Source organism: Bos indicus x Bos taurus, chromosome 4, assembly GCF_003369695.1.
Source record: "Bos indicus x Bos taurus breed Angus x Brahman F1 hybrid chromosome 4, Bos_hybrid_MaternalHap_v2.0, whole genome shotgun sequence".
Lineage (NCBI taxonomy): Eukaryota > Metazoa > Chordata > Mammalia > Artiodactyla > Bovidae > Bos > Bos indicus x Bos taurus.
This window is the reverse complement of record NC_040079.1, coordinates 14,413,414-14,436,315: the sequence shown is the minus strand read 5'-3', so window position 1 is coordinate 14,436,315 and position 22,902 is coordinate 14,413,414. Positions and strand designations below refer to the sequence as shown.

Below are 22,902 nucleotides of genomic sequence, written 5' to 3'. Positions count from 1 at the left end.
CTTCTAGAAGTTTTATGGTTTCAGGTCTTACTTTTGAATCTTTAATTCATTTTGAATTAAGTTTTATGAGCAGTATAAGATAGGAGTCCAATTTCATTCTTTTTTAATTTTTTTTGGCTGTGCTGGTCTTTGTTGCTGCACAGGCTTTTCTCTAGTTGGGACAAGGGGGGCCTCTCTCTAGTTGTGATGCTCAGGCTTCTCCCTGTGACTTCCCTTTTGTGGAACATGGGCTCTGGGCATGCGGGCTTCAGTAACTGCAGCTCCTGAGCTCTAGAGTACAGCCTCAATCGTTGTGACACATGATCTTAGTTGCTCCTAAGCAAGTGGGATCCTCCCGGCTCAGGAATCAAACAAGTGTCTTCTGCATTGGCATTCATTGCATTCTTTACCACTGAGCCACAAGGGAAGCCCCAGTTCCATTCTTTTGCATGTGGATATCCACATTTTTCTTTTCTCTCTTTTGCCCACTCCACCCAGCTTGTAGGGTCTTAGTTCCCTAATCAGGGATTGAAACCAGGCCCCCAGCAGTGGAAGCATGGAGTCTTAACCACTGGACCACCAGAGAATTCTCTTCATGTTTTTCTAACACTGTTTTTTTTTTTTTCTAATTTTATTTTATTTTTAAACTTTACATAATTGTATTAGTTTTGCCAAATATCAAAAAAGGCAATCCTTTCCCCATTTATGTTCCTTTCATCCTTGTCAAAGATTAATTGACTGCATATGCATGGGTTTATTTCTGGGCTTTCTATTCTGTTCCACTGATCTATGTATCTATTTTTTTTTCTTACCAGTTGTTGTTTTTGTTTACCTGCTAAGAAATGGGGCCAGGTGGGAACATCATGGGTTGAGGATGAGGGGAAATAACATTGCAGAAGCAATGAAGCAAGAGTGGAACACAGACTGGAGTGAGGTAGAACTAGGACCTTGGAGAACAGCAGAATTTTCTTCATTTCATGGGCAAGAGCCCTTTTAGTGGGGTTCATAAATCAAAATGGTCAAATCGCTCACTTGTATCTCATTCGAAATTCAGCTACCTCTTAGACATGACCGGTATTGACTCTGTCTACTCTAATCCTCCATTTTCCTCCTCTGCCTGAGCTGGAGCTCTCTGTTTCTGGTGAAAGGTTCTGGTTTGTTGTTTCTATATTTCTACCTCCATTTTCTAACAAAAAAGGCTTTCTTGACATGCTTCCCCTTCACAAGATGCTCAGTGATGTGACTCAACACCTTGACGTTCTCTGTGGGCTGGATCCCTGTGTGCTGATCCATTTTTGTTTTGTTTTTCCTTGCTGTTCCTTGTGGTCTTCTATCTAGATGTTGGTTTCCACTTGCCTATTATCTGTTGTGTATCAGAACTGGAAGTTCCCTAATCCAAGCTCTCTTTCTGCTGTTCCCACGCCACCCACACCCTTGCCACCAGCATTATTTAGCTTTTAACTCTTGAAATGCACTGATGAACACAGAAGAACCGATTTACTAAGACATACAAAGGACCATAAAGGTCCATAACAAGCATCATAGTTATGTAGAAATTTATGAAGATTTGCTGCTGTTAAGTGGAATGAATTCACAATTATGCAGTTTCTAAGCTCAGCGTGGTGGGGGAATACAAGGGTCAACGAGGGCCTTCCTCTCCAAAGGGTTATAGTTCTGGAGTTATACCTTGGGTCCATTTTCCAGGTTAAAATAAAGACACTGTTTTTATCATTTGAAGAAGATAAGAGAAAGGGGAGTTGAAACTTTCTCTTTAAGTTCTTCCAATTTAGTTGACACACAATTAATTCTTCTTCACAGAATTAGGATAAGAATTACATGAAATGATGTACATATTTAAAGCCTAGGTCATGCAATAAGTATTTGACACTGCACTTTTCAGGTGACTCTGAAACCATAGAAAACCCAGATACATATCGGTTAGATAGTTTAATGTAATAAAATGCAACCTTACCTCTTACCGCCTTTTCCTCCCGAGAATGAAATAGGGGAAAATCACCTGGATGTTTCTTTCCAACCTGTTGACAATACATCTGCTCTCTGCCCCCTTCAAGCCGCAGTCTCCCTGGCTCATGCTTTGTCTTTGAGGAGAGCTTAGGAAACGTCAGGACGGAGGTTGAGGAGTGGGTATCTAACAGATGAAACATTGAGTTCAGGGTGTTGGTAGCTACCATTCGTGTTGAATCAAAGAGGAAAACAGTCCATGAATGCTTTCCAGATGATAAGAAGGGGTTTCATTTGTGCTCATTTCTATTCTTTGCATTCATTGTATTTCAAGTAAGCTAAGAACATTCCTTAAGCTCTGTTTGGATTAATTATCACCACACAGTACAGGTTTTGTAAGTTAAGCTTTCAGGAAATGCCAATTTTCTGTCTAATATATTTATTTGGGACAAATAAATTTCCTTCTTACAGAAATACCGGGCATTTGTGGCCTTTCCAGACTTTTTCCGTAATTCAACCACCACATGGTGGAAGAGGGAGTTGAGAGAACTGTACACCAATCCACGGGAACCAGAGAAGAGCTTGAAGTTCGATGGCTTGTGGATTGTAAGTGTGAACGTTTATGTCTGTGTACATGGGGACAGTTGCCTTTCTAGCTCTGCGTGCCTCAGTATATGTATCCCTGACCTTTAATCCGAAGAGGTAATAGTCATCCAGGGAAGACTTTGAACGCATCAGAGTGCAGCTCTTCCAGTCAGGACCCGCCCACTCTGATACGCCTCTTAGCTTGTATCGTGTCTGAAGCTCTGGCTATAAAAGTCCAAGGTGATAACCAGGAATTCCTTGGAACCGAGCCTACTTTACACCCTCAGTGAGAGTTTTTTCAAATCCTCTAGCCAGTCCTTCTGTAGGGCTTCCCTGATCTTCTTAAGCTGGATTTGATGAATCTCCCTGGGCTGGTATCTATGGGACTATTGGATGGTGAACCGTATACTCTCTGCTTCCTTGTCTCTGGGTTGACAGGATGTAACTCTTTTTAAAAGTAAAGTACTTCTGGGTTTGATATTTCTAGGATATGAATGAACCAGCGAGCTTCGTGAATGGAGCAGTCCCTCCAGGCTGCAAGGATGCCACTCTGAACCACCCTCCCTATATGCCATGTGAGGACCCTTGGCCTTCTCTACTGGCAGCTTCATGGGTACAGGGAGTGAGTCCTGCAAGAGCCCAGCAACCTGGCACTTACCCTGATGCTCAGGGACATCCTGACTGATGCTCTGTTTTGCAGGGGTGTGGAGGGGGGTGCAGCAAAGTAACAAGTCCATTCCTGAGAACTTTACCCAGTTGGGTGTGGGCAAGTTATTGGCCCCTTTGAGTGAATTTCTCAGTTTTTTTTCAGGAAACTCAAGTGGTAATGTCTCCCACAGACTCTATAGTTCAGTGTCTTACTGCCTCAGGCTCATGCGAGTCCCTCCCCAGGAATTTGTTGTGTCACCAGCGGGTGGACAGTAACAGCCTCCCCTTACTATGGAGTCAGTGACTTCGGCACTGTGCTTGTGTTCATGTCTGGGATCCAATTATTATTTTCTCTTTGAGTGGTATGAGCTTTAGCAGATGACTTGCTCTTTCCAAATCTCAGTTTTTTAAACTGTAAAAGGAGGATCATGATATCTTCTTCAAAGAATCATGATAAGAATTATATGAAATAATGTACATGCTAGAAGCTCGGTTGGAGCCTGTCCATGTTTGACAACTGTGTCCTCTGCACACCGCTGCTTTCTCCTCTGGGGTCCTGGGTGCTGACCACACCTGCAGATGCCACTGTAACTAAGAGCCAGGCACATTTCCAGGACGCTGGGGAGAAGAAGGACCCATGCAGAGGTCAGCTTAGCCTTAAGAGTCAGACACTGCCTTGCTTCAATCCCATGAAGCGAGGTCAAGGCTAAACAGGATCAGGCAGGGGTCAATGTCACATTGCTAGATCTTTCTCCTCAGATCTGGAGTCCAGGGACCGGGGCCTGAGCAGCAAGACCCTGTGCATGGAGAGCCAGCAGGTCCTGCCTGACGGCTCACCGGTGCGCCACTACGACGTGCACAGCCTCTACGGGTGGGCCCAGACCAGACCCACATACGAGTGAGTCGTCATGCCCTTCTCCGGTGGGACAGCCTGAGGGGACAGCCTGGGACTGGGGAAGCTCCTCCTTTCATTCCCTCCCCCAAGAGTTCAGTCAGTCAGTTCAGTCGCTCAGTTGTGTCCGACTCTTTGCGACCCCATGGACTGCACCACACCAGGCTTCCCTGTCCATCACCAGCTCCTGGAGTTTACTCAAACTCATGTCCATCGCGTCAGTGATACCATCCAACCATCTCATCCTCTGTTGTCCCCTTCTCCTCCCGCCTTCCATCTTTCCCAGCATCAGGGTCTTTTCCAATAAGTCAGTTCTTCAGGTTCTTCCAATGAAGTCGGTTTCTTCGCATCAAGAGTTGGGTAGATTTTAATTATAGCTCTATAGCAATTCTCACTTATTGGGTTGGCCTTAAAATTTGGGTTTTTCTGTAACATGGTATAGAAAAACCCCAATGGACACTTTTGCCAACCCAGCATTAAACACTCATGAGCATGGAGCCTGTGATCCTAGGATCACAGCCTGTGATCCTAGTGAGGAGGACAGATTTAAATAAGAGCTGGTCGTGCTGGTGAAAGGCTAATAGTCCTCATGGAGGAAACACACATGGAAACACAGGCAATCATCACAGGGTGTGGACGATGCTATAATAACTTTAGCTATTAGAAGGGAACACAGAGGACTGGGTATCTCTTTCCTTGACTTCAGAAGTGACTCATCTCTATTGGGATTTATTTATTTATTTATTTTGTCATTCCTGTTGGCTAGCCAACTGGTGTTCTACTGGATTATCCCTGCCTCATTTTGTGTGCTCAGTCCATGCTTAATAAGAATTATCCTAAGGAAAACCTTATACAGGAATTCACCTTCTTCTTTCCCTAGTATATTAAACTGAGTATTGAGTAAATAGATAGTGAGATTCAGTGACTAGCTATTATTTTTAGGTGATCCAGTGAGTCTATTATGTTCTGTAGTTTTTATAAAACATTGTAAATACCATATAAAGGCACAAGTTTTTAATATGATCTCCATCACCTGGAATCAGTCAGTCAGGACCTCATGACCCGGTTTTCCATGTTCTCTTCTGGGACACAGGAGATGCTTTGTCCTTGAGCCGTAGGCTCAGGAGCTCTGGGGCTTTCCTCCCCTGCTCTGCGCTAAGTCACGCCCTTGTCCCCCTCTGAGCAGAGCTGTGCAGGAGGTGACGGGACAGCGAGGGATCGTCATCACTCGCTCCACTTTCCCCTCTTCTGGCCGCTGGGGAGGACACTGGCTGGGTGACAACACGGCTGCATGGGACCAGCTGAAGAAGTCAATCATTGGTGTGTGGGCTGCTGGAGGGAGAGGAATCAGGATCTTGCATCAAGGATTCTCTGGGGAGGGAGGAGGAGGCAGGTCATGAGTGTCTCGTCTGACCCAGCCATGGTTCTCTTGCAGGCATGATGGAGTTTAGTCTCTTTGGTATATCCTACGTAAGTGTCCTTTTCTGTTCTTTTTAGAAAAAAAGCTTTTATTTATTTATTTGGCTGCCTCGGGTCTTAGTTGCGGCATGTGGGATCTCTCATTGCAGCACACCGATGCAGTAGTTGCGGCACGTGGGCTTGGTTATTCCGTGGCTTGTGGGATCTTAGTTCCCAAGCAGGGATTGAACCCTTGTCACCTGCATTGCAAGGGGGACTCTAACCACTGGACCACCAGGGAAGTCCCTGTGGTGTCCTTGGGATCACTCCTAATCACGATGCAGATGGTGACATCTTTCAGAAATCATTAACTGGCCCATTTTGTTCTGTCTTGTTTCAGACAGGAGCAGATATTTGTGGATTCTTTCAAGATGCTGAATATGAAATGTGTGCTCGCTGGATGCAACTAGGGGCCTTCTACCCCTTCGCAAGGAATCACAATACCATTGGGACCAAGGTAGGACATTGAGCTCAGAGCTCAAAAGTTCACCAGGAACATAAAATCCCATTTGAACTACAAGCAATGTATAGGCTTCCCAGCTGGTGCAGTGGTAAAGCCTCTGCCTGCCAATGCATGAGATACAAGAGATGAAGGTTCAATTCCTGGGTTGGGAAGCTCCCCTGGAGAAGGAAATGGCAACCCACTCCAGTAAAAAATTCCACGGACAGAGGAGCTTGGCAAGCTATAATCCACAGGGTCGCAAAGAGTCAGACATAGCACACAATGTTGTTTATATTCCCCAAGGACATCTTATAAACCATTAAACCCTTATGTTCTTTTAAAAAAAAACTTGAAACATATTATGAAATTATTACCACAGTAGGGTCAGTTAACGCCTCAATCACTTCACATAATTACCATTCTTTTTTTTTGTGGTGAGAACATTTAACATCTATACTCTTAGCAACTTTCAAGTTTATAATACAGTGTTGTTGTTGTTTAGTCACTAAGTAATGTCTGACTCTGTGACCGCATGGACTGTAGCCCGCCAGGTTCCTTTGTCTGTGAGATTTCCCAGGTAAGAATACTGGAGTGGGTTGCCATTTCCTCCTGCAGGGGATCTTCCTGACCCAGGGACTGACCCCATGTCTCCTGCAATGGCAGGCTAATTCTTTGACCACTAAGTTACCAGGGAAGCCCTTATTATATAGTATTGTTAACTATAATAAAACTAAGTATTGAGCAAAGTCTGGGAGATAGTGAAGGACAGGGAAGAGGACAGGGAAGTCTGGCGTGTGGCAGTCCATGGGGTCTCAAAGAATTAGACATGACTTAGCAATTGAACAACAGTCATTAGTTATAGGCACCATGCTGCACATCTAATCACCAGAAATATTTAACTTCTAACAAGAAGTTTTTATACTTTGACAATCCATCTCTGTCCATCCTGCAATCTGAATTGAAAATGGGCAGAGGAACGGAATAGACAGGTTTCCAAAAAAAGATATACAAATAGCCAACAGATACATGAAAGAATCTTCATGTTTCAGTGAATCATATTCCTCAATGTTCTTCAGATTATTCTTTTGGTTTGGGCATTGTACCAGATATGTACCCCCCGCCCCCAGCCCAATTTCTTACGAGAAAGTTTTTCAACTGTCCTGGGAAGGCTTCAGTGATTTCCTTCAGTCTATTAAACATATTCGCTGAGCCTCGTCTGTAGTCATTGTTGGTTTAGCTGTGTGTGATCTTCCTTTGGACTAACCGTGCAGCGACCTCTTTAAGTCCCCTAGCTCCCCTAAGCACCGAACACTCTTTTTTTCCTCCTTAGAGGCAAGACCCCGTGTCCTGGAATTCTACTTTCGTGACAATCTCCAAGAGTGTCCTGGAGACCAGATACACCCTGTTGCCGTATATCTACACCCTGATGCACAAGGCCAGCACAGAGGGCAGCACCGTCGTGCGGCCTCTCCTCCATGAGTGAGTGTCCAGCCAGGATCCCAATGACTGTGATAATTTCCATCTATATAGTAGCTGTTGCAGAATTCTTCCAAATTAAAGACATGACTGTCTTTCCCAAAAGCTCTCTAGGCACAGACCATACATTATGACTCTTCTAAGCATGGTGTCAGTCACACCTTCACTCTGTGATAAAAGGCTACTGAATATTTTAAAAAATTCAAAATGATAGACAATGCAACATAGAATAATTTCTTTCTAATTTGGGCATTTGTAGTAGCTCACATCATAAAAGAAGGCATTCCAGGGGGATATCTGAGGAATGAAGGCCATGCTTGCACTGAAGTTTAAGAAGTTGGACATACTGATAGCAGAGGACATGTCTAAACCCAACCATTTCTGGGTTTGAAGAACATGACATGTAGAAAGTGAATATGTATCTGATTAAGGTAGATCTAGGGAAAGAATAAAGATGGCATAGAATGCAGCTGCATTTCCAACTTAGGTATGAATTTGAGGAGTTTCTTCAAGGCCTTGACCTGGCCTCCTGTAGAGGGGGTCCTAACTGTGATACCTTGGTTTCCCTCCCCAGGTTTGTGTCAGACCGGGTGACCTGGGATGTAGACAGTCAGTTCCTGCTGGGCCCAGCCTTCCTGGTCAGCCCTGTCCTGGAGGCTGTGAGTATGGAGGCCTCTGATGAATAGGGGATCCCGACTGTGAGGCCAGAGACTAGTTAAGGAGCAGAGGCCTCATCGGATTGGGGTCCTGAGAGGTGCTTCCTTATTCTTCATCTGCCTTTGTCTCTTCTTCTCCCTCTGAACTGAAGTCCTTCACTTAGATGTTCCAATCTTCAGCTTCCTCATCTTTAAAATCAGCATATCAAGTTCTGATTCCTTGAACAGTCGAGAAGGAAAAAACCCTCCGTTATACTTGAAGATATAATTGTTTCTTCTTTAATTGAAATGAGTAGGAGTCAGGTGGGGGCAGTACTGTTAATACAAAGAAATCCTTCCTACCCTCTGTCACTGTTAAAGCAAAACTTTTCAGAAGTTTTTGCAGCAATGTGTATAATGTCATCACTGGCCAGCCCTTCCCTTCCCTTCCTCCAAAAGAGGTCCTTAGGCAGCCATTTCTTTACTTCTTTTATTGATGATTAGGCTTCTGATGAAAATATCAGTTAAATGGATTTTCTCCAACACTTATTGCACTAATCATAATTTCTGAAGTATTGATGTCCATAAACCTGCAATTTTTCTTTTTCTTTTTTTTTCTGCTCTAGACCCAACCTCAGTTTGTCTCTTTGAAGAGGATATGGGATAAGCCTATAGGCAAATGATGATTTTTTTTTCCTCTGCAAGTTCCGGATCCCAGAGGGTTTTACAGAAGCCATCACTTTTGGTTAGGCAAATCTCCCAGTTTGAGAAGAGGGCAGGGAAGGAAGCCATTCCCAACACCAGTGACCTCTAGAGAGGAGAGGTCTGTGGGTCCAAGGCCATTACTGTTGTTTTGGCTCCTCTCCTATGCAAATGGGTTGCTCTGCCCTCCGTAGCTGAGCCTACTGCACTCACACCTTATTTTTGTTTAATTTTAGAACGCCAGAGATGTCACTGCATATTTCCCTAGAGCCCGCTGGTATGATTACTACACGGTAAGTTTTTCTGATTGCCTCTATAGAACCTGGGGAAACGGTAGCACTCAGTCTTCAGACTCTGACAGACCTCAGGTCAAATTCTGGCTCGGTACCCACTTGTGTGCTCTTGAATGAGTCAGTTTTGCCCTCATGGACTCGGTTTTCTCACCTCCAGGTGGGGAAAGGCCACTTTGCTCACAGAGTTGCTGTGAAATGCATGAAGGCGTCTCCTGCCGTACCTGGCTTTTTGTGGGTGTTCTTTGCTAGTTTGTCTCTTTCCTTACAACACCACCACTTTTCACAGTGCTGTGTAATGGCAGACACTAGAAAAATGCTTGAAGTTGTGCTGGAAACTATGGTTTTTGTTTATATCCTCCCTGTTAGACTGGAAGTTCATAAGTATTAGGAACCTTTTCCTCTCTGTCTTTTTACATACCTCCTTCTATAGTAGAGATGCCCAAAGCGTTGTTGAATGTACTTTCTAAGGTAAGCAAGGTCCTTGGCGTGTGTAAAAGGTTCATAGAACATAAGGCCTGACTCCTACGAGCTGGTGTAACGTAACTGCATTTAGAAATGGGGAAGGAACACAACCTTCTCCATCATACAAGTTTTCTGGGCTAGTCTGAACCCCAGAGACTCAGCTGGGGAAGCAGAGTCTTTCACAGAAGGTTCCAGCAGGGACCCTTTGCTGGGATACAGAGAAGTCAGAGTTTAATTCTTTTTTTCTTTTTGGTAGATTTTTTAGGGTTTTGTAAATAGGTATAATATGACAGATCAATATGTCATCATCCTTTTTCAGAAATGCTTTTTACTGTTATTTTTTTATATTCTCCCAGATTACATTAAAATAATATTGTCAATTCAGAAAATAAAAACAAACTTGAAGTAACATATTAGATAGCATATCACTATCTATTATATGCTAACTGTATAATTAATACCTACTTCATTATATAATTATATATTAGTAACCATATATAATTATATGTTATTTAATATGTCATATATATCACTATTTATTATAAATCAATTATATAATTAATATATACCAATTAATTATATAGCTATGTATATGTTAATGTATGTCTGGGAAGAAATGATAATGTTACAGATTTATTCCTAGAGTGTATATATTTTACCAAAAAAGTCCAAGAAGGTTTCATAGCAGCAAGATTTGTAAAAGAGCAACAAACTGGAAATAAGCCAAATGTCCATCAACAGTAAAATGGATAAGTGGATTGTATTCTATTTTTAAAACTAAACACTAATAAAGTGTTGCTACACAAATAAAGATAATAAATATCACAAACATAACCTTGAGCACAAATGGCCAGATACAAACCAGTAAAGAGTGTATGATTCCATTTATGAAATACAAGTTCAAAACCAGGCAAAAATGATAAAAATCAGAAAAGTTGCTGCCTTTGGTATGGTGCTTATTATGAGAGGGGAGGAGAGAGCCATTTGAGATGCTGGTAATAGTCATCTATCTAAGTGGTGGTTTCATGGGTGTGTTCACTTGGTAAAATTTTATTGAGCTGTGTACTTGTTATTTGTATAATTTTCTGTACATATGTTATTAATAAGTTAACTAGAAAATTTGTTTCCTCAGAAAGATGAGAAGATATGCCTAAAATAAGAAAGCATACTTTAAACAAGACTTACTCACAAAGCAATCCTTGCAAATTAAAGGCATGATGCAGGAATTTTGCTTAAAAGGAAATTATAAGGTACAATCTAGGAAATTACCCAGAAAGTAGAACAGACAGGCAAAGAGATGGAAAGCAGGAAAAGAAAAAATAAGAAAGCCCCACTTGTTTTGAGAACTCCCATTTTTGCGCATTTTCTCTGCTGCTTGTCCAGTGGAACTGGGAATGAGCAATTGCTTGCGTGAAGGGTGGGCGAAGAATGTAAGACTCCTAGCTCCCTATCTGGTGGCTCCCACTTCCGGGAGGTCATGACTCTTCCTCATTGCTGCCTGGGTAGTTGTGGACTCTCCTCCCCCACTGTCCCTTCTGGGCTCATCTGACTGCAAAAGCAACATGGTGTGCTTACTCTTGATCTTCAGGCCCCACCTGTTTGATGAAGGGGCAGGTATCTTGAGGCAGGACAGGCTGGTGCACTTCTGCCAAAGCTGACCTTCATCTACTTGGACTCTCGGATTCTCTAAACAAGCTGCTGAATCAGCAGTTGATAGCTCTTCGCAGAGTTTTTGCCTGTCTTGGTCATGCCTATGTGACTGCACATGCCATGATGTTGGCTTCTATCCACCCCTCTTTCCTTTCTATCCTACATTACCATTTGTAGACTATTGGGACAGGGAGAAGCATGGAACTATTCTGACTTGTCTTATTGATTACCTATTTTAGTTAAGACTAAGAGCATACAGTGTGTGTGAATCAGTTTTTATCTACTTTGCTTGTGGCCATTTTGTTTGTTTACAGTGTAGACTATATACTGGATTTTAAAAACAGTGCTTTTCAGTCATATTCAGTGATTACACGGTTGGTGAGAATTCTCCTGTACAAAGTCATGTTATGTTGTCTATTCTTATTTTAATAGTGCTGCTTTAAGATTTGACCTTAGAGTCATGTCTTTATGAATATTTTAACAGGCACTTTTTAGGCGAGCCCAGTCAGAAATGATTTAAAGGAAAGTAAACAAGCTTGTGACTCATCAGGTACTAGAAAGGAAATCATGAGAAGGTATCATATCCTATGTAGCCACAATGTGTGGTAGAATGAAAAAAAAAACGGAAGAAATAAAGAATTTGATAAGAAGATAACTTTGACAGTTTTACATGCATCAAGTTTCACTTGAAGGTAGAATCATCAGTCCAGTATTCATAAGATACTGGAATAAATTGTCATTAGAGAGCATATAATTCACTTTTCTCAAGATATCAGTGAGGAAATTGAAGAAGCCCAGAGATATGGGCTGGAATTTGTATTAAGTTCTGTAGACTCTGGAGTCCTGAGGCCGCCCTTGAAACAGAGTCTGACCCGGGGAATGTGATACAGATCAAATCTGTATAGAATGAACATCAGGGACCAAAAGTGAAGAAATGGTAGCTTTGCTCCTTGCCCCTAAAGTGGTGATTCTCAGATGGGAGGACTGGCCTGCCAGGGGACACTGGCCAAGCCCGGGGATATTTTTGGTTGTCACAATGTGGTGGAAGGTGGGGGAGAGGCTGCTGGCCTCTGGGGGATGGACATTGGTCAACATCCAGAAAGCACAAAACAGCCCCCACAATAGAGTTAGCTGGCCCAGAATGTCCATAGTGCTGAATATGAGAAGCTGGGCTCCAGCTTGAGAACATGTTAGGAAATAATTGAGGTTCATGGCCACTTCTCCCTGTCACATATGGGGCAAGATCAAGATGTGAAACATAAAGGAAGATACAGTGACTTAAAGATAAGGATTTGTGAAGCAGGTCCATTCACTTTAATGATTTCTGTCAAGTAGGAGTCAAAGGTGTTAGTGAAGTTGGTGGGAGCAGGGCATGGGGCAGTGGAGGGAGATGGAGGCAGAGTGGGGACCAAGCAAAGGGAAGGTCTGGACATGTCTTTGTGGGGAGTGAGTCAGGAGCCGAATAAAATAAAAGGATCGCTCAGGCTCCTCTGGCAGTGCTGCTGGAGGCAGAAACAGGATGTGGAGTGAGGCTAGGGTGAGAGGCAGCTATGGTTGGGATCCTGACCTGATGTCCTGGCAGCCTGGAGCCCACACAGCAGGTGGTGAGCCTGGGAAAAGCGTGATAACCGATGCCAGATGGCAGCAGGTCCCGAGCGTGACAAGATGGCTTGTAGATCATTGTCCAGACAGAGGCGTTCCCTTATCATCCCTGACCTTCTTCTCGCCCACAGGGTGTGGACATTCAATCCCGGGGTGAGTGGAAGTCCTTGCCGGCACCTCTTGACCACATTAATCTTCATGTCCGTGGGGGCTATGTCCTGCCCTGGCAAGAGCCTGCACAGAACACCCACTTAAGGTGAACAAGGGCCCCAGATTTCTCCTTTCCACGCCTGTTAACTCAGAGCCTGGTGAAGCCCCCCAATCTGTAAACTGTACCCTCAGGCCCAAAAGCACTTTTACGGGGCTGGCCAAAAAAGTTCATTTGGGTTTTTCTGTAAGATGGTATGGAAAAATTTGAATGAACTTTTTGGCTAACCCAATAGTAAACATTTTTGTTTGCTTGCTTGCTTGTGTGGATTTTAGCCTTTTTTTTGAATTTTGTACTCTTCAAACAATTCTTAATTAACAGCTATTTGAGATCTAAGTGGGTGAGGTGTTAGGTTTAAATAGTGACATTTGAAATGAAAGTCAAATAGGAGCAACCACGGTTCATGCTAGTTTTAAAAGACTACCCAGGAGCCTGGCATGCTACAGTCCATGGTATTGTGAGAGTCTAGGTGGTTCAGCAACTAAACCACCACCACCACCAGGGACTTCCTTGGTGGTCCAGTGATTTGATTTTACCTTCCGATGCAGAGGGTTCGGGTTTGATCCCTGGTGAGGCAGCTAGGATCTCACATACCTCGTGGTCAAAAAACCAAAATGTGAAACAGAAGGAATACTGTAACAAATTCAATAAAGACTTTAAAAATGGTCCACATCAAAAAAACCTTAAAAGACCATCTGGATCATAATTGTCTCTTTGCTAAGAATATTATTGCTAAAAACTTGTGTAAGCCAGATGGAAACTGAGGATGAGATTCCTTACATGCAAGGTTTAAAAATTCTAGGCCTAATGTATAACCTATATATTCTAGACCCATATAATAATTGATAATAGCTGACATCAGGTGAATGCTTGCTCTGTGCCTAGAACTGTACTAATATGGAGACTTCTATTTAGAGATTTTCTATTTTTCCTAACAAAAGGAAAACTAAGCCCTTGGTATTAGTACTGTTATCGTCCCCATTTTGCAGATGAGCAAAGAGAAGCTTCAGAAGGTTAAATGATTAACTTAGAGTCACAGAGTTAGTAAGTAGTTGAACAGAGACTAAAATCCATGTCTATCTGATGTCAAATTAAAATCCTTGAAGCTCTATTTATTTGATTGCAAAAATTCAGTTAAAAACTGAAGAACTTAGGACATATGTAAGCAGAACTCCCTGTACATGTGAGGATAAGGTCGTGAAGGAAGAAAGACTGAAACATTAGGCTTTCCTCACAGTGGGGAAAGAAAGGAAACCAGTGCATTTGCTTATAGTTCTTTTTAGACGTTGTAGAACTCCTGTGAGTTTATAGAGCCTTAAAATTCCACTTGATTCATTCATTCATTCCTGACATGAAATTGTCGAGTTACGGAGTCAGAACTAGAGCTAGATCCCAAGTCTCCAGAGTCCTAGTATCCAGTCTTTATATCTTGCAGCACTTCCTTTTTGTTTTTACAAAAATGCTTGGTTTGTGGCTATGGCTTTGTTTTTACCCAATGTCTTTTTCCTACCTCACTGCAGCCGTCAGAAATTCTTAGGTTTCAAGGTTGCCTTGGATGATGAGGGGGCTGCTGAAGGCTGGCTCTTCTGGGATGATGGGCAAAGCATTGGTGAGTAAGGGCTGCTTCCAATTCCTTCATGTCAACATCAGGTTCCTGGATATCTTATAGGGCTACAATTTCCTTTTATGTGTTAAGACAATTGTGCATTTTAAAATATAGCCATTTGTTACTCATAATACATGATCTTTGTGCCTCATCTATGTGAAGCTTAGTTCAGAATCTCTCACCATTATCTAGCTGTCCTAATCCATTGTGAAAAAGGGCAATATAAGGAGCTGTAGGGAAAGTTTCTTTGCAGCCAACTGAGCTATACTTCCATATATGGTTTATGTTCAAAGGCAATTCCCTAATTATGTGTTCCACTAAGAAAAGCAATAGCTGTGCTATTATTCGGAGGAGGCGGTTTCTATTAAGAGTTTACAGGAGTTAGTAAACTCTCAGAAGGATGTCTCAAGTACTATTGTTATTTCTATGCCCAGGGGTGTCCAATAGAACTTTCTGTAACAATGGAAATGATCTGTATTTGGATTGTCCAACATGGTAGCAATTAGGCATATGTGACTGTTGAGCACTTAGAATGTGACAAGAGTATTTGAGCAACCGAAGCTTAAATTTTATTTGATTGTAATTAATTTAAATTTAAATAGCTACATTCATCTAGTGGCTGCTATCTCAGACAGCACAGTTCTAGAGGATAGGCAATGTCTTCTGACTGAGTGATAAGGAGCTCCGAAAGAGGCAAGCCTCTGGGGAAGAGGGAGGAAGCCACAGAGTTAGGGTGTGTTGCGGGGAAGTACCTGTAATAGTAAGGCTTTGGCTAGTCCACCCTTGAAGATATTCTCCCTGGACCTGTGGCATAAATTAAGGATAAGAACAAAAAAGGTCTCTTCTCTGGAGACTGCATTTAAAAAATTGCCTAAAACCACCCAAGATTAACCGACCAGTTGTACACCAGTCTTGCTGTTTGTGATGTGGGTGTGCATGCACGTGTGTGCATATATGTATCTCTAGCAGAAGAAATTTGGGAATTCCGAGGTGACTACCAAGAAGCTGGGAATCACAAAAGAGAGAAGAGGATTAAGAATGATGTTAGAAAACGCCATTATAGGAGGGGACTCTGTTAGACTGAGGCATCTGTATACATTTGTTTCAGACAGTCTGTGTAAACTGAGGTTGGGGGCAGATTCTGACTCATCTCTCTCAGAATGAAAGTCTGTAAAGAAGAAAAATAAAATTTAAAAAGATCACGAACAAAAAACATCCTTACTTTCCCAACCAAGATAGGTAAGCCGTTAGAATTCTAGGGTGTAGTTCCAGGTCATGCTTACTTTGCTGTTTGTTTGCAGATACCTATGAAAAAGGACTCTATTACCTGGCGCACTTTTCCGTCAGCCAGGTGAGTGTGGCTGGGACTATGAAGGGTGAATGTAGAGTTCTGCCAGCTTACTAGGGTGCTGGACGTCGTAGGATATACATCATCACTTAGAATTCCTTCACTGTTCACGTTACTAATTTGCACCTTCAGTTCAGTGCAGTTGCTCAGTCGTGTCTGACTCTTTTCGACCCTATGAACCGCAGCATACCAGGCCTCCCTGTCCATCACCAACTCCCGGAGTTTACCCAAACTCATGTCCATTGAGTCAGTGATGCCATCCAACCAACTCATCCTCTGTTGTCCCCTTCTCCTCCTGCCCTCAATCTTTCCCAGCATCAGAGTCTTTTCAAATGAGTCAGCTCTTCGCATCAGGTGGCCAAAGTATTAGAGTTTCAGCTTCAACATCAGTCCTTCCAATGAACATCCAGGACTGATCTCCTTTAGGATGGACTGGTTGGATCTCCTTGCAGTCAAGAAACTCTCAAGAGTCCTAACCCTAATTTGCATCTTACCCTTCTCTAGACTTCAGATAGAGATGTCAAGTGCTCCCAGGAAGTTTTCTGTGATTAAACACACTCATATTTCATCAGTAACTTAGTCCAATTCACCAAGCAAGATGGACAGACCATTTCAATGTTTTCTAGCCCTTGTTCCTATGTTGCCTTGGAATGATTGGCATGCTTTGTTACTTCTCCACATGCGGAATATAAAGGTTCCTGCTAGCTGAGATTCTTTGTCTCCTTAGAGTTGGGGTGACTCTAGAGACCTTACTGGTGTTTAACCAGTGCAAAGTTGGGTGATGGCTGGCGATAGGAGGCAGAATGTTAAAACCATGGTCTCACTGTACAAGGTCACAAGGTGGGGACTCTTAAATTGTCTTATTTCATGCTCTACATTTGTGCCTAAAAAGAGGTTGTAAGAAATTTGAACAAATTTTGCTGTTTTTTTTTCTCCCCCTCTGGTTTCTTTTGTCTCCAATTGACAGAATATGATGCACAGTCATATAATTTTCAACAACTACATCAGCAATACAAACCCTTTGAGACTGGGCTACTTTGAGGTCTGGGGAGTGGGCAGTGACTCCATTTCCAGTGTCAGCATCTCTGCAAGTGGCGTGGTTATAACACCCACCTTCTCCTACAACTCTACAACACAGGTTTGTGACCAGTTCAAAGTCCAAATGGTATTTCCCAACCCTGAGCTATGGAGTGCAATTCCTGCCTGCTCCCATTCCCAACAACACCCTCTCCTGCAAAGCCTTTCTGGAATCCCTCTGTGTTCAGGGTGTCTGGGTGGACAACATAGAAATGAAGGGAAAGTTCAGAGTTTGTCACCATCTGGAATTGATGGTCTGGATCCTTATCTGTCATGTATGTCCTCCTGTCTGCAAACTTAAGGAAAACTTGTCTTTGATCTACTTCTCAAACAGCTTTAACTACTGCCTTTCATCAATTATAAGACACCCATCAGTTAAAGGTTGCTGCATTTTTTCATGTGCCACAAAGAAAGAAAACAAGATTACAAAAGCATGAGACAATGCTTTCCTCTCACTTAAAACTTCTATTTAAAAGTACAGAAGCTTTAACAAAACTCCTTTAAACAGAGATTTTTATCATTTTAATATGATACTACAGAGGAAAATGTTGGGTAGAGACACATGGACATTGAGACATCTGCATCAAAGTATTAATAATTTAAAAGAGGTAAACTCTGTGAGGAGATATTAGACATATCTTAGCCAATTTGTATCACACATTCTCTTCGATTTAAGTTTCTATGTAAAATTTTAATTTACTTTAAGTTACTATTTAAATTAAATATTTGCCTTAATATTTAACAATTAAGTAAATTAAATACTGAATTTCATAATTAAATAACTTACATGAAATATTTAATTTAAACTTCTATGGTAACATCTAATTTACTTTATTTTTTAAATTTACTTTATTATTTTAACAGGAGGCTATGTGGCATGGAATTGGTTAAGGTATCTCCTCTCTATTATCAGAGGTATTGGTGATACATCTTTTTGTGGAAATTCTTTCACTGCTGTCTATGAAATTTTCTCCAAAGCCACTTATATGTCTTATACAAGTTTTCATCATAGCATTTTCTTTATTTTACTGTCAGTAAAGATTTATATTCATTTCTGAAATAATCTTTAAGTAGTTTGCAGTCCGTCCATTCATAATACCAGTAATAACAATGAAGTTCACACACGCACAGACGAACAGTCGTCAGGAGAGCTACTTGTTCACAGTAATTCCGAGGCTGTTGATTGTAGAACAGATCTTGAATATTAAATATGTGAAAAATCTGTACCTTGGAATTACTGCAGTGCAGTGGTCCTAGTACCGAGCCTCATGGTAAATGGGCTGTTTCCTTATGTGCTTGCTTCTTGCTTTGCACAGAACTGTTTTTCTCTCATAATCCTTTCTGATTACAAGGCCTGAAACAAAAGATTTCCTTCAGTTTTGTGTTTTTATTTGTTTCCTCATGTTTGTGGTTTTCTTGTCAACCAACTTCCCCAGCTCTACCAAGAGCTTATAAAGGACTTTGCCCAAGTTTGTTGCTGACACACAAGCTGACTGCTGCACGTGTGGTGAAACTATGCAAAGTATTTGCCTAGAAAAAAATGCTGAAATATCGACTCTTTCTGGACAATCATCAAGGCACTATGAGGGAATAGGAGAAGTGGGAAACAAAAGGAGAGCTCCGAGTAATGGAAATGAGAGCATTGTCTCCAATTTATCTGTGCAATTGCTTCTCTGCAGTGGTTGTGTGTTTCAATATTTAGGGTCTTGTCATCTTTTCCCTATCACTGAATGCTTTTTGTACTCTAAGGGATTAAGAAACACCCTTCTCACCTGAAAATCTGAGGGTGGTCTGGAAGCTAGGCAATGACTTGTGAAAGTGTCTGTGGATCACTGGCTTCTGTCTGTTTTGTTCAACTGCAGGAAACTTCCATCACCAGATGTCCAATACTTTTTCTTTGATTCCCAACAGGTGTTAAATATTGATGTGACCAGCAGAAACATCAGCCTACATAATTTCACTTCATTGATGTGGAGAAGCACGCTGAATTTTTAGAGCAAGATCCTAACCTCAGATGGCTTTGAAACTACTTGTATATTCGGTTGGCCAAAAAACTTCGTTCGGGTTTTTCCTCAAGATGTTACAGAAAAACCTGAACCTACTTTTTTGGCCAACCCAATGCTTCATGCTCATAAAATTATTGTGTGTTGCTAATCAGTGTATACCCAGTATGGCTAAAATATTTTCTTAGTTTTGTTTTGTTTGGTCTGTGGTTTAGCCCTGTGGAATAAGCTGGGGGGAGGTGTGGAAAACTGTGGGTTATCTTAATGTCTCTGTGTGATTAGAATGTACTGATGGCTCATCATATATTGACTGAAGATGCACTGGGTCCATGATGAAGCATGTGTGCATGTGTATGTGTATGTAATTAGGTGATGGACCCACTCCTGCTAAATACACAAGCTACAGCTTTCCAGGGCAGGGCAGGTCCTGGAGTTAACTAACACCACAAAAAAAAAAATCCAGAAAGAACATCTGCCAGGTGGTTATAAGGAGATGGGATAGTATGCTAAGAGCATGAGCCAAAGGGAAGAAAAGGCCAATGCAGGGAAGATAAGTAGGAAAGGTGAGAGACAGCAGGGGATAAGGACAAAAGTAATCATGACAAGTAAAAGGATAACGCAAAAATATGAAGAATAGCAGCCTCATTGGAAGGAGGAAGGAAGAGCCAATTCATTTGAAAGCAAGAGGAGGGGTTGGGAGGAAATTCTTAACACAAGGGAATAGGGCTGGGGTGAGATTTGAGCAGGCAAAGTTGAAGGAAGGAGTTTGAATGTAAAAAGTAACTTATTTTATTTCTTTTTACTGTGGTGTGCTTTGAAATGTGTAAATCTTATTTCTCTATTCTGTGCCTAATGTACATAACCACAATTCACACAAATGCATGCAATTTATATGCCAAAGGAAAATAAATGAGCAGATTTACAAGAGATTTTGAATTCTGTGGTAATTTGAGCATGGGTAATCTCACTTCGGCATTAAGACTTCTTCTTATTCAGCCAACCCTTGTGAACTGGTCTTGTTCTCTTTGGCATCAGAGTGCCTGCAGGGTAATTCACCAGTGGAATGAACAGACCTGTGATTATCCACCCTTTTCCTTATGTCTCTGGCATGGGTTTCTCTTAAGGCTTAGGTTTGTGGGAGAGTGTACTTGGATGATTGTTGTTTTAATCGTCATAAAAATTACTATATTGGGTAACATATCAACCCTGGAAAAAACAGAATTTGGAATGGTACTGGTTAAAACACTAGATGGTTAGAATTTGAGAACAAAGAAATTACATACTAATGTTTAACAAAGATATTTAAGTATTACTTGAAAATGAGTATATTGGAGATAGTGTTTACTTTTCTATGTCTTTTTAATTTCTTTTCTTTTTAAAATTGATGTATAGTTGATTTACAATATTGTGTTAGTTTCAGTTGTACATCAAAGTAACTCAGCTATATATGTATATGTTAATACATACATATGTATTTTTCAGATTATTTTCCATTATGGGTTATTATAAGATACTGAATACTGTTTCCACACAGAGAACATGTCCGTAGTAAATCCTTGCTGCTTATCTATTTTAAATACAGTAGTATGTATCTATTAATGCCCCTACTCCTAATTCATCACTCCCACCTTCCCCCTTTCTTTCTTTTTGTTTTTTGATGCCAGGAAGCCAGATTATACTTCTATACTCATGTGTCAGTGCCTCCATAAGGCTACAGAAAGATGACATTATTAACCTTAGTGTTCTAATTATCAAAATAAAAAGCTTTTGGATGAGGGCTTGCACTAATTTAGGCAACTGGTGAAACATGGAAATATGGCCACAGGGACCCCTTGATCAAAAAGGTGGGAAACTTGTCAGCCATCCTATGATAAACCCAGGGAGGCTACCAGGAGGAAACAATTATTTACTTGATACTTGAGAAATAGTTCATGTTATCATCAAGGACATATTGGTAGAAATTGGCTCTGTCTGCTACAAAATGCTCAAGAACGTTTCTGACTAGAGAATCCTGGTTGCCAAGTTTCTGAGTGAGGCATGGAAGGGTTGGCAACATTTATGGAGTCAAGGACCCTCTCGGCAGTCTAGTGATACCCACGGAACCCCTCCTGAGAGTGATGTTCTTAAATGCATAAAGTTTAATGCACGCTGTTGGAAAAGAATCTTATTATATTAAAATGTGAGTTCAGTCACTCATTCGTGTCTGACTCTTTGTGACCCCATGGACTGTAGCCCTCCAGGCTCCTCTGTCCATGGGATTCTCCAGGCAAGAATATTGGAGTGTGTAGCCATTCCCTTCTCTAGAGGATCTTCCCAACCTAGGGATCAAACCTGTGTCTCCTGCACTGTGGGTGGATTCTTTACTGGTGAGCCACTGGGAAAGCCCTCTTTATAATAAAATACACTTCTGCAAAATGTTTTAAAAGTTTAATATAGTACTACACGAGGTGTTTTAAAATTATTAAATAACAAGATTTAACTGTGGGTCTGATAATGTCAAAGCTTCAATGTGGTGAACAATATTTTGAGGTATTTACTACAGTTTCTTAATGTGACATGAAAATATTATTGATTCTGTTTTTGAAAAACTCCTGTGCACTAGTAAAATTACTGCACCCCTCATAATCTAAGGAACTTCAGTTAGAAATTGGTGAAAAAAGATATATTTTCCCCATCTATGTTTACAGATTCCTAAGTTATACCTTTTGGAGTTCTGGGGACACCGGTTCAAGAACCTCTTGAACTTAAGGCATGCCAGCTTCCCAGACTTTGGTTCAGCAACTCAGACCCTGTGTAACTGTGACTGTTGCAAGACTTCCCAAGCCTTAGTCTGTCACCTTCTCTTGAATTCATGCATCCTTTTGGGTTTTAAGCAGGCATATGGACATGAAGACATTTAGTCTGGAATTAGAAAGATTCTGAATAGCTCTAGAAAAGGAGATCGGTGGGGTATTTGGGTCTCGCTTAGTTTCTCTCTCTGGAGCAGAAAAGAGCAAACTCTTTTCTGAGTTTAAGGTTGATCCCACCTTGTTCCATAACAGGGGTTAGGTCTGCTGATCAGGGCATTTTGTACGGCTTTTGTCTGAGTGAGAAAATCTCAGAAGCAAGCTTTAGGGTCAGGGACTTGGTTAGGTCACGTTATCTCTCTGGGATGCTGTTTACTTCCTTATCTGCAAAATGCTGGTGTTAGACTAAAGCAGTGACTTCCAGATGATGGGCTGTGCAGAGCTTTGGGCTCTTTCTTACCGTCTGAGAGTGGGGAGAAGGCAGAGTAGCAGGGTTCTGAGTGCCTAACTCTGGCTTTGGTCATTCACTAGCTTACATACTGGAACTGTAGTTGAACAAAGGATTTTAAATGTATATTTAAATATAATAAATATATATATATATATTTATTTACATACTTAGTATATGTTATATATATTTAAAATCTTTAAGTGGAGTATACATGCATGCATCCTTATATATAGCACATATATCATATATATGTAAAAAATTTGAAAATCAGTGTACCAGATCAGCAGTCCTCAAATATTTTGGTTCCAGCACATCTTTACATTCTTAAAAATGATTGCAGATTCCCAGAGCTTTTGTTCATGGGGTTGTAGCTATTGATAGTTATCATATTGAAAATTAAAGTAACTATATTTTCCAAAATAAAAACATTTAGTCAGAAGAGTTGTATAATTTTGCATTTTTACAAATTTCTTTAAAATCTGGCTCAATGGAGAAAAGAAAGAATTCTCACAGCTGCTTCTACATTCAGTCTTTTGTGATAGCACATTATATAGCCTCTGGAAAACTCCACCATATGCTCACGACAGAGAGTAAGACAGGCAAATAGCTTCTCGGTGTTTTTATGAAAATAGTTGTA

At 41.3% G+C, this 22,902-nt stretch overlaps 1 protein-coding gene across 2 annotated transcripts in view; it reads left to right on the top strand.

Moving 5' to 3' along the window:
* The window catches only part of MGAM (maltase-glucoamylase), a 96,661-nt gene extending 76,706 nt beyond the window's left edge, over positions 1-19,955 (top strand). For both annotated transcript variants that reach the window (XM_027538805.1, XM_027538807.1), the window contains exons 35-48: positions 2,413-2,547; positions 3,014-3,101; positions 3,934-4,072; positions 5,253-5,386; positions 5,502-5,536; positions 5,865-5,981; positions 7,297-7,445; positions 8,017-8,101; positions 9,016-9,072; positions 12,918-13,042; positions 14,515-14,603; positions 15,902-15,951; positions 16,916-17,086; positions 18,937-19,955. In XM_027538805.1, coding sequence (XP_027394606.1) covers positions 2,413-2,547; positions 3,014-3,101; positions 3,934-4,072; positions 5,253-5,386; positions 5,502-5,536; positions 5,865-5,981; positions 7,297-7,445; positions 8,017-8,101; positions 9,016-9,072; positions 12,918-13,042; positions 14,515-14,603; positions 15,902-15,951; positions 16,916-17,086; positions 18,937-19,020 — 1,458 coding nt within the window. In that variant the 3' untranslated portion in view covers positions 19,021-19,955. The remainder of the gene's footprint in view (positions 1-2,412; positions 2,548-3,013; positions 3,102-3,933; positions 4,073-5,252; positions 5,387-5,501; positions 5,537-5,864; positions 5,982-7,296; positions 7,446-8,016; positions 8,102-9,015; positions 9,073-12,917; positions 13,043-14,514; positions 14,604-15,901; positions 15,952-16,915; positions 17,087-18,936) is intronic.
* The last annotated feature ends 2,947 nt before the right edge of the window (positions 19,956-22,902 follow it).